Here is a 14,516-nt window from a genome sequence, read left to right on the forward strand (position 1 = left end):
TTCTCTTTACACATCCCACGCCTCTCACCACTTATTTGGGTAGTTCTGTGTTCGGCAAGCAACCAATTATTCGTATCAAAGGTAACATATACGAGACGTGTAGATTAAAGAAACAAGAGCTTAAAATGCATACTTAATACCAATCCCATAACCCTAAAATTAAGAAGGAATTTTGTACGTACTAAAAGGCTTATGAACGCAATACAAGTGGTGCAAGTCATTCATTAAAGAATTATTAACAAAAATTCTCTCCCCCCCAACAATAAGATTCCATTTCTTGACCCGATCCATCACGTGAAATGACAAACATTAGTCTTACATTCTAATTTGATAAGAATAATAGAATAATTAACATCTCTCTATCTCATGTATCCGTGTAGCATACATAATAGATCGACCCCCATCAAGAAAAGACTCACGTCGCCACCTGCTATTTGTCCGCACCCTCTTTGTTTCCAAACGATTCCTTCCTTTCCCTTCTCTATTTTAGAGAGAGAAGGAAAGACCAGGAAATGCTGAGTAACTGTGACAAGACGAGCATTCTTGTCTTCCCTTCTTCTTCAACTGCTAACGAGTGGACGCAGGTGACCCTCGCTTCGCTCTCGAATTTTTCAGTTTCATTTTTCTTTATTTCTTTCTTTTTGAGGTCTTTTGGCCAAGACACAATTATTAGACAAGCGAGAACATGGCCCCTCCAATGTTTTTTGTTCCTTAGCTCTTGTCGCCGAATCTCGTTTCCTGTCCTTCTCATCTCTTGCCCTCTCATTGCCTTCATTTGTGCGTCTGTTACCCTCCCAGGATCGGATGATAGATGAGAAGTGCTTGAACAGCAGCAGCATGGCTTCCACAGGTGCTCCTCTCATGGAGAAGAACACGCCACCCCAGCAGCAGCAGCAGCAGCAGCAGCAGCAACATCAACCTCTGAATTGTCCTAGGTGCGATTCGTCCAACACCAAGTTCTGCTACTACAACAACTACAGCTTGACGCAGCCCAGGCACTTCTGCAAGTCCTGCAAGCGGTACTGGACCCGCGGTGGAACCCTAAGGAACGTCCCCGTCGGCGGCGGCTGCCGCAAGAACAAGCGTGTCAAGCGCCCCGCCTCAGCCTCGGCCTCGGCCTCAGCTGCCGACACTGGTCCTTCGTGTTCCGCTAGAGCTCCATCAGATCATCATCCCCCTCCTCATCAGACCCACATGGAGAATTTCTCTTCAAGTGGCTCAAACCATAACAGCAACCCGATGAGTTTGGGCCCTTTGTTTTATGGTAACCCAACTGATCAAATGAACAATAATCTCGCATTTTCTAGGCTCACTTCTTCTTCTTCTGTGTATGATCTGCATCCTCAGTTGGGTGCTCTGGGGCGAGGGTTTTCGTCTTCTGCGATCATCCCTGCAAATTCTTGTGCAGACACCAGCAGTTTCCAAGAAGGTTTTAATGCCAATAACGCCTCAGGCCTCAGTGTTCAAGATTTGGCTCCAATCACGAACCCGCTTCATCTTCCCAGCTACTGGTTTGGCACTTCTTCATCACCGTCATCTTCCTCTTCGTGTTCCACCACCACCACTGTTCCTACCATGGCTTCTCTGATTGCATCTAGCGTTCACCATCAGCAGCAGAAATTCATCAATGCCTCAGGCCTGAGAGAATCTAGAGGACTAGTCCATAGTGGTTTCAAGCCATTGTCTCCATTGGAGGAGTTTCAAAGGCTTCGCAGCAACGGTGAAGTCAAGATTGAACAAGGCCAAAGCAGGAGCATTGGGTGGAGTGGGAGTATTCCGTGCCAGAACCCGGTGGATCAAATCGGGGTATTGCCCGATCCGGGATCGGTTTGTTGGAGCTCATTAAACGTGGGCAATTCTTGGCATGATCCCACTAGTATTGGTCTTCATCAGTCCCTTATTTGATCTCAGCCCCAAGAAGAAAGAAAGGGAAAACCGTCATTCTTCAGCCACAAATCTCCCTCTCTTTCTTAGTGACTTCGGGCTTCTTTCAGCTTTCTGAAACTACCCTAGCTAGGTGTGTGATTTCCTTCCTTTTGGGGTTTTCTTTTCTTTCTTGATCTTATGGTTTGGAGGGGTTTTTCTTAGAGATTGGCTAAAGGAAAAAATAAAAGAAAATACAAAGAATGTGAAGTGATTCCTGGTGAGAGAAGCTTGGATCGGAGCGATCATGTCAGCTGCATAAAGAAAAAAGAAAGAAGAAAGAAGAAGGAACTTCAGCCTGTTTGGTTTTATCAGTCGCAGGTTGAGACAGAACAATCTTTCTTATTGCGCTGAGAGGAACCTCGGATCCTCTTCATGTCTCATCACCATCATCGACACCACCATCATCATCATCATCACCATCACTGTGGAGTTGCCTGGGGATTTCTTGAAGAAAGGACCTTTGGCTTTTGCATCTTTTTTATCTAGTGCTGTAAGTTGGTCATCGGCGTTTCCCTTTTTCCCTTTTTGATGTTTTTCCACGTGTATGTACACATTTGCATAACTTAGTTTGCACTTTAATTCCTAGTCTTTGGGGATACTTTAAATTGGAGGTATACAATGTCTTCAATGGGATCATTGGACTAATCTATTTATCATCTTTACTTTCGCTTTTGGGGGGGAATTTTCCTATTGGAAGTGAGAAGATTTGGGTATAGTAGTATAGAAAAGAGGGAGATTGTTTCTTATTTTGCAATGTGAACTCTTCCCTTTTTATGTGATCTATATATTTTCTTTTTGCCACACAATGTTCTTATTTATGTATGCTTATTCTCAGTAGGTTTCTGAGCATTTGCTATTGAAGCAATTGGGAATTTTTGAGTGATTTTTTTGATGACTTTTTCGGATTGGAAAAATTGTAAAGCTGACTAAAATCTTTAACTATAAGATCCTATCAGTTTCCACGTTAATTTTATAGTAACTGCGGTAAGATTAATGCGCCGTGTAGCATAGAATAAATATTTATTTGTAGTTCGTGGAGTATAGCGAGTCCGTGTTTTGGATAGAAGAGAGATGATTTTGGGAGTAGAGCTACTTCAAGTAGGGTTTCAGAGACAAAATCTGTAGTATGATTGGCTTTATGCTCTACGAATTTGACTAGTAACTTGGATACTAGTGTCCTGTCATGACTTATAGCCCAGATATTCTCTGGTACATCCTCACATTCCTCTCTCTCTCTCTCTCTCTCTCTCTCTCAACAGATTATGATGCATCGAGGATGAGTAATGGCTGGTTCGGTTAAGCTTAGTATAAATAGTTCTTGTTCCATATCCGATTATAATTCGTCACATTATATAGTATATCAATTTTGCACATCAGTTCAGTCTGTATATTGCATTGTTCATGCCAAAATATAAGGTAAATTCTAGGATCGATCATGAGCTAATTAGTTTCATAATTTGTGTGACTATACTACTTTCTTCGGATCTCGGAAAAATATACTCTTGAAATGTCCGGCATTTACTTGATACATAAGCATGACTACCTAGACAAAAAGAGACCTTAGTTGCATTAGACAGAAGAACAATTTTCCATGTACTAAGATTAGAGAGAAGAGTGTGCTTGGTATACAAGAGCTAGTTTATAAAGTTTGTCTGCTAATTGATGTGGTACGCTATTGTCGAGTATGAAACATGATACAGCTATTTAAATGTTCAGATTTATTACTTGAAACGTTACTTGACGAATCAATTTAGTATAGTCAATATTATTCGGGACACAAGCGGTCGAAAAGATCGAGGAATGCTAATCTATTTGACTGCTCCACCAAACGGTCCATGGGGAACTTTAGTGGCAATTGCGGGAAGTTTCGAGACTGCGGCCAGACTGGAACTTTGAGAGTTTCAAACAGCATTTTCCATGTGATGGTTATAACAATGTTGCTAAAAAGTCTTGCTGGTTTTTGTCTGGTTAAGACCTAGCAGTGCATGGATAATCTCCCTATGAATATGTTACCGCCATCTCCATCTCTCTCTCTCTCTCTCTCTCTCTCTCTCTCTCTCTCTCTCTCTCTCTCTCAACTTGACCCGCTGTACTTGGCTACTGCCGCCGCCGATTGAAGCCGCAACCAGCCTCTTCCGCAGGCCGGCCACCACTATCGCTGCCCCCATCTCTTCTCTTGTTTGTCCTTGAGCATCTCTATGCGTGTTAGTAATTGCGCATCGTGTGCAGAAACTAAGTTCCCACTTACGACCCATGTAACGAGCTGCGCCAAGTAAAAAGTGTAGAACAATTAGCTGCAGCCCGATCACTCTCCCCCCTCTATCTTTCTTTCCCTGTCTCATCACTCCATCTCTGTGCTTGGTTTTGTCCATCGTTTAAGCCCATCGAGACCTCGGATCAGCTTGATTCAAGGTGGTCAACTTCAACCCGAGGTTTCCCGAAACCCTAAAGTTAGCTCGGGGCTTCAATGAACTCGAGTCGAGGCAATCTGTGGGGAACCTAAGTGACAAGCACAAGAGAATAGAATGACACTGTTATCAACGGATTTTCAACCTTTAAATTTTAGTTATGAAATGGTGAGAGTATTAATGTATGTATTTGCAGTTATATCCCATTAACATGACATGGAAAAAAATCCACGATTATAAACTAAGAGAATATCGATTAGTTACAGTTTTGAGCTATCTACATTGGACGATTTAGCCTTGTAGAGGTCAATTGCATTATGGGAAAATTACTGAAAAAGTTTTAAATCTATTGCAATTGTGCCAATTCAGTTCTAAACTTTTTTTTGGCCAATTAAGTCCTAAACCTTTTATATTTATGCCAATTCAAACCAGGTTTGGCCGGCCAATGCTGATGTGGCAATATTTAACAATATTTTTTCAAAATATATATTTACTTTTTTATTTTTTTTTCCTTTTTTACTTTCCTTTCTTTTTATTCTTTCTCTTCTCCTTCTTCCTCTAGCCTACTCGTCTCAAGCCGGTCACCAGGTTGGCGACGGGCCGGAGAAGGAACGAAGAAGAAGAAAAAGAAAGAAAAGAAAAAAAGATAGGATTGGAGACCAGAAGCATACCTTTCTAGTAAATCGGTTAAAAAAAAGCTCTTTTAGCTAGGGCTTGGCCACCCGCTTGTAATTCAAGTCCTACCTTAACCTTAAACGATCGGTTAAGCCAACCGGAAATATCAATACATCGGGTGAGGCGGAGTGCACCTTTTGTACTTCAGAGGGGCAAGCTTTGTATTGTTGTGCTTTCAGCAATTGCATAGCCCTCCCGACGTATAAAAAATTGTTCGAAAAAAATTAAAATATTAGTAAAAATTATCTACATCAATGCCAGCATCCATATCGGTGCCAACCGGCCAAAGTTGGTCGGATGGACTGAATTGGTACACTTATAAAAAATTTAGGAATTTTTTGATACTTTTCCCATTGCATGCTCAATTTCTAATAAATGTCATATAATGGTACCGTGTAGGGTATGGATGAGTATTTATCGTCATTTTCCTTAAAATTACACAGGTTATGAATTGAGAAAAGCCTACACCCATCTACATAATCATCTAAATTACGAGACGTTTTATATGTATTGTACCTAATAAATTAACGTTTTTAGTGTTTCGCTGATGTAATGAGAGTGAAAAAAAACAATGTACATACATGGCTCGATATAATATGATGCAATCAAACTCTTCAAATATAAATAATGATTGACCTTCCATATGATTAATTAACTTATGAAAAGATATGAAATAAGTTAGAGTTTGAAGCACTTTTGTGCGAGTATAATATGAGACAGGTTAGACTTTCAGCCAATTTGAAGCACTTTTGGTCGGAGTTATGCTGTTTGAGTCGCATTACAGTTCAAGATAGAAGCGGGTAAGCATAGAATGCTTGTGGATAATTGTCTAAAAAGTCTTAAATGTATTGTACGACATTGAATTCGGTCCATAAACTTTTTAATTGTGCCAATTTAGTCCTAAACCTTTTCTAGGTCAATTTAATCCTAAACCTTTTGAAAATTTGTCAATTTAGCCCTATACATATCATTTGGATATTTGGCCAAAAGGACAACATTAACAAATGGTAAAAAGGTTTATGACTAGATTGGCCAATCATCGAAAGATTTAGAACTAAATTAGCACAATTGAAAAGTTTATGACTAAATCGGTAAATCGTCAAAAAATTTAGAACTAAATTGGCTCAATCGAAAAGTTTAGGACTGAATTGCCCTCCATATAATAAATTTAGAAATTTTTAGACAATTTTTCCGAATGCCCAACCACGTCCGAGCTTGTTGGCATAACTTTAAATTATATTTCAAAGACTTAAGTTTAGCTGCGCCTCAAGCGACGATCAAAGCACAAACTCACAAATGGAGGAAGTCATATCTCAGAGTTTCACCACATTGACCTGCAGCGCCTCCTCCGCCATTTGACGCGGCATCGACCGCGGTCGCGGTCGGTGGAGTTATTCACCATCCGTAGAAACTCGAAGTATTTTTCGCTAAAATTGGTGGAGTTATTCTTGATCTTCATTTCTGAAAAACGTCTTCAATTTCAAATCCCGAGCCGACCTAACACGAGCTCAATCTCTTCTCGTGCACCACCTCGGCTACTTGAGCTTCCAAGCTCGCGGCCATGGCTGCTAGATACGGAGTCTCGTCGCCATGGACACTCAATCTCGAGTCTCACGGTTGCCATGGCCACCATGTTCGAGCTTGCGGCCATGGCTGCTAGATCCGGATACTAGTGGCCATGGACACTCGATCCGGAGTCTCACGGTCGCCATGGCTCCGGAACTTGAGCTCGAGCTCACGACATCCCTATCCGCCGGATGCAGAGTGATGTGGCCATTCACTAGATCCTGTGTTGGAGATATGATTGGAGATATGAAGGATATTTGTTGAAGATATGAAGGGATTTGATTGTGATACCGATTACGATTGCGGACTAATTAGTTTCGTAGACGTAATCTTGTATATTTTCTTTCTATTTCCTTCTTCCTTCCTTGTACTATAAATATGTACACACAAGTGTGACAAAATACAGAATAGAGTTTCCTCCAATATTCTTCAGTTTTTGTCATGGTATCAGAGCTCTCTATCCTGGCCTAGCTTCCGCAAAATATCTTCCGGTATTGCCTCCGTTTTTGTTTTCTCCGATCCGTTGTTGCAACCCTAGAATTTGCAAAACAAGTCAGCAACCCGGTAGGAATCCACTACTACGATACCATGACAACAAATCAAAACACCAGCTTCGGTGAAACCCATGATCCTTCATTGAAAGAAATGTCAAACTCACCTCAAAATCAAATCCCTTCATATCTTCAGCAAATATCCTTCATATCTCCAATCATATCTCCAACTACATTCAATTCTGAAAATTGCTTCTTTCAGGACCATTCGACCGGCAAAATGATGGGCTCGGGTAGTATCGCACAAGGATTATATTTCTGGACCGATTTTTCGAAATTCTTCGATAAGAATGTCTCTTGTAATTCTATCACCAGTAATAAAAATCTTGTTTCTCAACGTCTGGGTCATAGTGCTCGTTTTCCTCATCCAAAATGTCCAATCTGCCCTTTGGCAAAGCAAACGCGAACATCATTTCCAATTAGTACAACTCGAGCTACTAGTCCTTTTTCATTGATTCATATAGATATTTGGGGTCCCTACCACACTCCACATCGTGATGGATCTCGGTTTTTCCTCACTATTGTTGATGACTATACCCGAGCCACTTGGGTTTTTCTTATGCAATCAAAGAGTCAAACCTTTTCTCATTTGTCGAACTTCATTTCCTTAGTTAAAAATCAGTTTGACAATCCTGTCCAAAGAATTCATTCGGATAATGGGCGCGAGTTTTTCACTAGCGAATGCAATTCTTTTCTATCCTCTCATGGGATACTCCATGAAAGCTCTTGCACATACACCCCCCAACAAAATGGGGTTGTTGAGCGCAAACATCGACATCTTTTGGAAGTAGCTCGAGCACTAAAATATCAAGCTTCAATTCTTGAAACCTTTTGGGGAGATTGTGTGATCACGGCAGCCTATTTAATCAACCGCATGCCAACTCGAATTCTTGAAGGACGAACTCCTTTCGAGATGCTTTTTGGGAAACAGCCCGAGATCGATCATCTAAGAGTATTTGGCTGTCTATGTTATGTGACGATTGTGGGCCCTCGGGATAAAATGGATCCTCGTGCCCTTCAATGTGTTTTTATGGGATACCCTTCTCTACGTAAAGGATATCGAGTTATGGAGATATCCTCGGGACGCTTTTTTGTAAGTCGGGATGTCATTTTCCACGAAGATGTGTTCCCATTCCAAGAAATGATAGCTTCGTCACAAAAATCCTTCTCGGCCCCCGATTACAGGCCCTTTTTATCGGAAGAAGATCTATCCGTGGCTCCTCAATGCATCTTCGTTGCACCCGAACCGCTTGTGCCGGTGAATATTGGTTCAATGGACCAAGCAATTGAATCTCCAATATTATTATCCGAGGAGAATAATTCGTTTATGGCATCTTCACCACCTCTTATTGATGAATCTTCTCCAGCAATTCTAGAACAGACGATTCTTGAGCCACCTCGCCGTTACGAACGCCGAGTTTGTCCTCCTACATGGACCAAAGATTACGGATGTCCTACATTGGATTCTCCAGGTACACACTATCCAATCTCCTCATACGTCTCATTTAGTCGATTATCAACAGAACACACGTCTTGCATTAGTCGCATTTCCGAGGAACAGGAACCGTCCTCTTATATAGAAGCAAGACGTGATCCATGGTGGCAAAATGCTATGGAGGCCGAGTTAAAAGCTCTTGTAGAAAACCATACCTGGGACATTGTCCCGTTACCCTCACATAGAAAACCCATTGGCTGCAAGTGGGTATACAAGATAAAATACAAAGCAGATGGATCGGTTGAGCGCTACAAGGCTCGCCTAGTTGCTAAAGGATTCACACAGCGAGAAGGTTTTGATTATCACGAGACTTTCTCTCCAGTTGCCAAGTGTCGCGACCCTCGATCTCGTCGGTGGGAGATCGTGGGCTAATGGGTCGCCCTTCCTGCTGAAGCTTTTATGGGTGTGCATAGGAAGAACCTGCAGAATTGGTTCTGTGCGTGCACTTTTCTTTGGGTTGGCTTAGTCAACTATTTGACTTGCTCCATTTTTTATTTTTTGTGTGCCTAATTCAGCATTAATGCAAGCCCTTTTGCAATTTTAAGCTCAACATTGAACTCCACAACATGTCTAAAACCTAGGAATGGTAACATTCGGTCCAGTGAATTCAATGATACATAAACCCCCAAATTTAACGAGCGACTCGGAAGTAAAATTCGTCCAATTAGTGCTCTCAACGACTAATCTGTGCTAATTTGACCTCACCGGTGTGTTTAGAGCGCCAAAAAACTTGTGGGTCAACGTTCATTTCTACATGGGTCCGCCTTTAAAACGACCAATTTGACCCTAATTGAAAATCGATGACTAATATCGGAAATGCAAAGAAGCACAATTTACAATATGCTCAAAAATTGAAATTGATTGGACTAAAATGCAATTAAAGGTGTAGGAATCAAATTTCACAACTGACTCAAAGTAAGAAAAATAATAGAAAGACCTCAAATGATTTTTTTGGCTCAATTTAGGTCCACATTTGTGAAGACTCATGTGACCCCAAGTTGAATTTTCCAATTTTTCAATGGCCAAAATGAAGAGGGAATTAAAAGAAAAATATTGGATGTTTTCCCATATTTTTTAGGCCAAAAATACTATTTTTTTGTAACTTTTTGGGTATTTTTCTAATATACCAAAAATATCAAAAATTGTGAAAAATACCAAAAAATATTTTTTGTTCAAAAATGGATCCTTAAGCTTGGCCAAGGCTTCCGAAATTGATTTTTCAATTTTATGAATTTTTATGGATTTTTGAAAATTTTTCTAAAGAAAAACTAATTAAAAATCGGGTTGTCAACACCAAGGAAGTAACTGTTCGATCATTTTTATCTATTGCTGCTTTTCGTAATTGGCAAATGCATCAAATGGACGTCCATAATGCCTTTTTACATGGAGATTTGGATGAAGAAATCTACATGGAGCTTCCACAGGGCTTACGCAGACATGGGGAGTCTCGAGTGTGTCGTCTTCGTAAATCCCTGTACGGACTCAAGCAGGCTTCTCGACAATGGTATGCCAAATTTACTACTGCACTCAAAAATGCAGGGTTTCGGCACTCAAAATATGATTATGCTCTATTTACGTGGACCAGAGGTACATCGTCGATTTACTTATTGATATATGTTGATGACATACTTATCATGGGTAATGATGAGCTTGCTATTGAAAAATTCAAAGAATATCTGCACTCTACCTTCCACATCAAGGATTTGGGACCTCCCAAATATTTTCTTGGCATTGAGATAGCTCGATCCAACAAGGGAATTTGTCTCAATCGGCGGAAATTTGTTTTAGAAATTATCTCAGAAGCGGGATTGTCGTGGTGTAAGCCAACCGTTATACCGATTGAGCAGAATGTCAAATTAACAACGCATGAATATGATGCGAGTTCATCATCTCATGGAGACTCATTGTTAAAAGATCCATCGGGATATCAACGGCTCGTTGGGAAACTAATATATCTCACCATGACAAGACCCGATATATGTTATGCGGTGCAGATACTCGGTCAATTTATGCATAATCCGAAGCAGTCTCATATGAACGCGGCACTAAAGGTCGTGAAGTACTTGAAGGGATGTCCAGGACTTGGTATATTTTTATCTCAAGATTGTGATATGAAGATGAGAGCCTATTGTGATACGGATTATGCCACTTGTCCAATGACTAGAAGATCTATCACTGGTTTTTGCATCAAATTGGGAAGATCACTAATTTCATGGAAAACAAAGAAACAATCAACTGTCTCGTTATCATCAGCCGAGTCAGAATATCGAGCAATGGCGAAGACTGTTTGCGAAATAGTTTGGATACGAGGTTTACTCTCGGACTTTGGAGTAGAAGTTGATGGACCAAGCGAATTATTTTGTGACAATGATGCTGCACTCAAGCTAGCAGCAAACCCAGTCTTCCATGAAAGAACGAAGCACATAGAGGTTGATTGCCATTTCACTCGAGACAAAATTCAAGAAGGGATACTTACGACGAGAGGAATAGGGACTGCAGAACAACCTGCAGATATTTTCACCAAACCACCGTGTCAGAGACAACATACATATCTACTGAGCAAGCTAGGCGTCTTTGACATATACAAGCCGCCAGCTTGAGGGGGAGTGTTGGAGATATGATTGGAGATATGAAGGATATTTGCTGAAGATATGAAGGGATTTGATTGTGATACCGATTACGATTGCGGACTAATTAGTTTCGTAGACGTAATCTTGTATATTTTCTTTCTATTTCCTTCTTCCTTCCTTGTACTATAAATATGTACACACAAGTGTGACAAAATACAGAATAGAGTTTCCTCCAATATTCTTCAGTTTTTGTCATCCTGAGTCTCACGGCAAGCTCCATGGCCATGGCTGCCATATCTCGAGCTTTGAGTTCTCTTCTTGATTTCGTTTTTATGGTACGTCAAATACCGGAAAAAGCGGACTAAGGGATGAAATCTCCCTGCCAAGACGTCATGACTGCTTAAGCTTTGACCGGACAGTATTGATCCTTAGCCAAATGTATGAGAGCTTAAAGATTGTAATTTGGAAAGCAAAAGGGCCATGGTGGAAATGGGCCAAAACAAGCTGCGAAAGGGTAAATTATTGGGCTGGAACGGGCCGGGTTGGCCCAATTCCAGCAAAACCAGGGCGGTCGCCCCGTCTTTCCAGGCCACACCTTGTCCAAGCGCTAAGGGTGCGTATGGTAACACTTCCATTCTAGAAATCAACCTACGGCCGGAAGTTGATTTTTCTACTTTTACTTTTAAGCAGAAGTTGGTTTTACTACTTCTAGAAAGAAGAAATTTTTTTTTTTTACTTCTTTAAGTAGCTCTAAAACTACTTCTAAAGTAAAAAAAAAAAAATGCTCTAGAAATAGAAAAATGAAATTGCGTAACCAAACGGATTTCTGCTTCCGAAGTTGCTTTACCAAATAAATTTCTACTCTAAAAATATTTTTAGAGCAAAAGTTCTACTCTAGAAGTGCTGTCATGTGTGCCCTAATCAACTCGTGTTTAACTAGGTATCGAAATTTTGATTTCACTTAGACAAAACTCATACAGGTTGTGCTATATAATGATACAGTTAGCATGTTGATTTCATCTGTTTAGTTCTATTCTTTTGTCAAAGGCCTTGAACTGGGCTTATGAACAGTTGGTCCGGCCCAGGAAGATTATTCGGACCACCATCGTCGGACTATTTAATTCAGGCTTGGGTTTGCTTCAATAATGGGCCATTTTTTTTTTTTTTAATCTCTTTGGTGCACATCAGCCGACCAAGATCAGAGGATTAGACACGCAAAAGGGAATTTGAGGGAGGGGAGCAAAGATATTATGGAGTCTTTAATAAGTTTTTTCTGTATTCGCGTGGCACTAATTACATGAACATGAAATTTAAGAAAATTAGAAAACTGGTCGACCAAAAGCTCGAGCACATTCGGTGAATTTCCTCTGATAATAGATGGAGAAAATTGAAGCAAAAGGAAATTTCCGTGACTCGCAATCTTGACTCGCCGATTCAAGCGACGAATTTTCGCTCTATTAAATATAATTATTTAAATTGAATAATTTTTGAAAAAATGAAATTTAAGAAAAGCTCAATCCTATAGTTTTTTTTTTTATGGTCAAACTCGATCTATCGATTTTTTTTGTTGATGTCAAAGATCTGTCGAATTTATATGTATGAAAAATGTGCCAAACCCTCTAAATTCACCATGACGTTGACCCTCATCGGGAAAGTTAGGTTTAGGCACTGGCCTACTCATCCCCACAAAGCCACTCGACTCGACCAACCAATCGGAAACGAACACGTATCTTTTTTAATAACTCTATTGCGCGACCATACTCGATAGCACCAACTTTATTCCTATAGACTCTCACGCCCATCCACATGCTCAAGGCGGGCGCCATCACCATTTCACTAAATAATTATGTGATTAATAATAATTTAGCAAATATTATATTAAGACTTTCACATTAAACCGCATCACAAGTTCAATAATTTTCGTACGACACTCGCTTTGATGTCATAAGTTTTTGTATCAATCACTTTACTGTCACGGCTTTTAAAAAACGTCCACCATATATGCCTACGAGTTTCCAGCACTCGCTCGATCGATTGAAAAGTTAAAGTAACAGAGTAAACATCCTTTAGAAAGCCACATATTCAAGTGATCCATCGAGAAATCGTATCATTAAAATGAGCTTCGTACGGAAGATATGACATTTGTGGTGCCGTTTTCCCTATAAATTCTCACCGAGTTCCATTTGTCGCGTTATACTCTTGATGAAATCTTTATGCATATTTTATTATTTTTACACCACTCAAGTAGGACAACAGAGTTAGCCAATCGCTCGATGAAATGCAACCCTTTTGTTTTTTGGTGGCATGTCCAATTTGGATCCGTAAATATAATTTCTTTTTTCGTTCCCAAAGCATGGGCGTCGAGTCCAACGTTGTTCAACCTCGGTACCATGTGAAACTTTGGCTGGAATCGGTCACTAGATATTGTTGTTTTATCACAACGTTGCGCCGCGTGCTGTTCTCTTCCTCGTCCTAATTTGGAAGGAGGCACATTTTGCCAGGTAATGTATTTTATTGTTTATGTGCAAATGCGCCTAAGTTATGTAATTTATAAAGGGTAGGTAGGCTAGGATCATGCGAAAATGGATGAGTTGTTAACACCGTTATACATATCCAGTGGCCAAGAAGCACGACAGCCATCGGCAAGTGGCACAACCCTTGTCCGCCGGCCCTTCCGAGAAGTAAACAGTATAATAATAATAATAATAATAATAATAGAATCGGGATCAATTTCAAGGTCTATCCAGATTCGTATACATTCTTCATTGAACGATTACAATGAATCATCATCTTTGATGACCATCATTTTCTGTTACAATCCACTGACGACAATTTATATTTCGACACACAAAAAATATGAAACATTAACCAACTAAAAGTTTCAGACATATATTTCACCGGAAATAGAAGCTAAGATTAGTGGTTTCAAATTATATACTCATCATCGAATGGCATAAAATAGTGCAAGATCGTGCGAAAACGGACCAAAAAACACAAAAACTTGTTTCAGGTTCCACATATCTAGAACCCAAAACCTACCCCTCAAAATAGGTTTTCTAATTTATGGAATCCAAAACATATCTTGCATACCCTTGAACCTAAAATAGTACAGGTTGTCACTGGCCCAGTTCTCCTATTTCAAGTTCCATCTTGGAGCCATGCTCACCCCTATAATTGCCATGGATCAAATGAACACCTTGAAAGAAGAAGTACATTGACACGAAAAAGAAATTACCTTAATTCAGATAACATCGCAAGTCCACGAGACATCCTAACGATGTTTTCAAAATCGGAACGTGCAAAAGCATTTCAAGAAGCAGTAAAA

At 40.2% G+C, this 14,516-nt stretch overlaps 1 protein-coding gene across 3 annotated transcripts; it reads left to right on the forward strand.

The window, feature by feature from the left end:
• The first annotated feature begins 360 nt into the window (after positions 1 to 360).
• LOC115750399 (dof zinc finger protein DOF1.4) lies at positions 361 to 2,596 on the forward strand. 3 transcript variants are annotated; one of them, XM_030687719.2, is made up of 3 exons: positions 361 to 709; positions 798 to 1,264; positions 1,409 to 2,596. In XM_030687719.2, exons 1-3 carry the CDS (start codon positions 513 to 515, stop codon positions 1,903 to 1,905), a joined length of 1,161 nt encoding a protein of 386 aa, XP_030543579.1. In that variant the 5' UTR covers positions 361 to 512; the 3' UTR covers positions 1,906 to 2,596. The 3 variants fall into 3 exon arrangements, with proteins under 3 accessions (XP_030543579.1, XP_048132449.1, XP_030543578.1); XM_048276492.1 differs by having other exon boundaries at positions 368 to 709; positions 798 to 2,596; XM_030687718.2 differs by having other exon boundaries at positions 381 to 584; positions 799 to 2,596.
• The last annotated feature ends 11,920 nt before the right edge of the window (positions 2,597 to 14,516 follow it).

Source organism: Rhodamnia argentea, chromosome 3, assembly GCF_020921035.1.
Source record: "Rhodamnia argentea isolate NSW1041297 chromosome 3, ASM2092103v1, whole genome shotgun sequence".
In the NCBI taxonomy this organism is placed as follows: domain Eukaryota; kingdom Viridiplantae; phylum Streptophyta; class Magnoliopsida; order Myrtales; family Myrtaceae; genus Rhodamnia; species Rhodamnia argentea.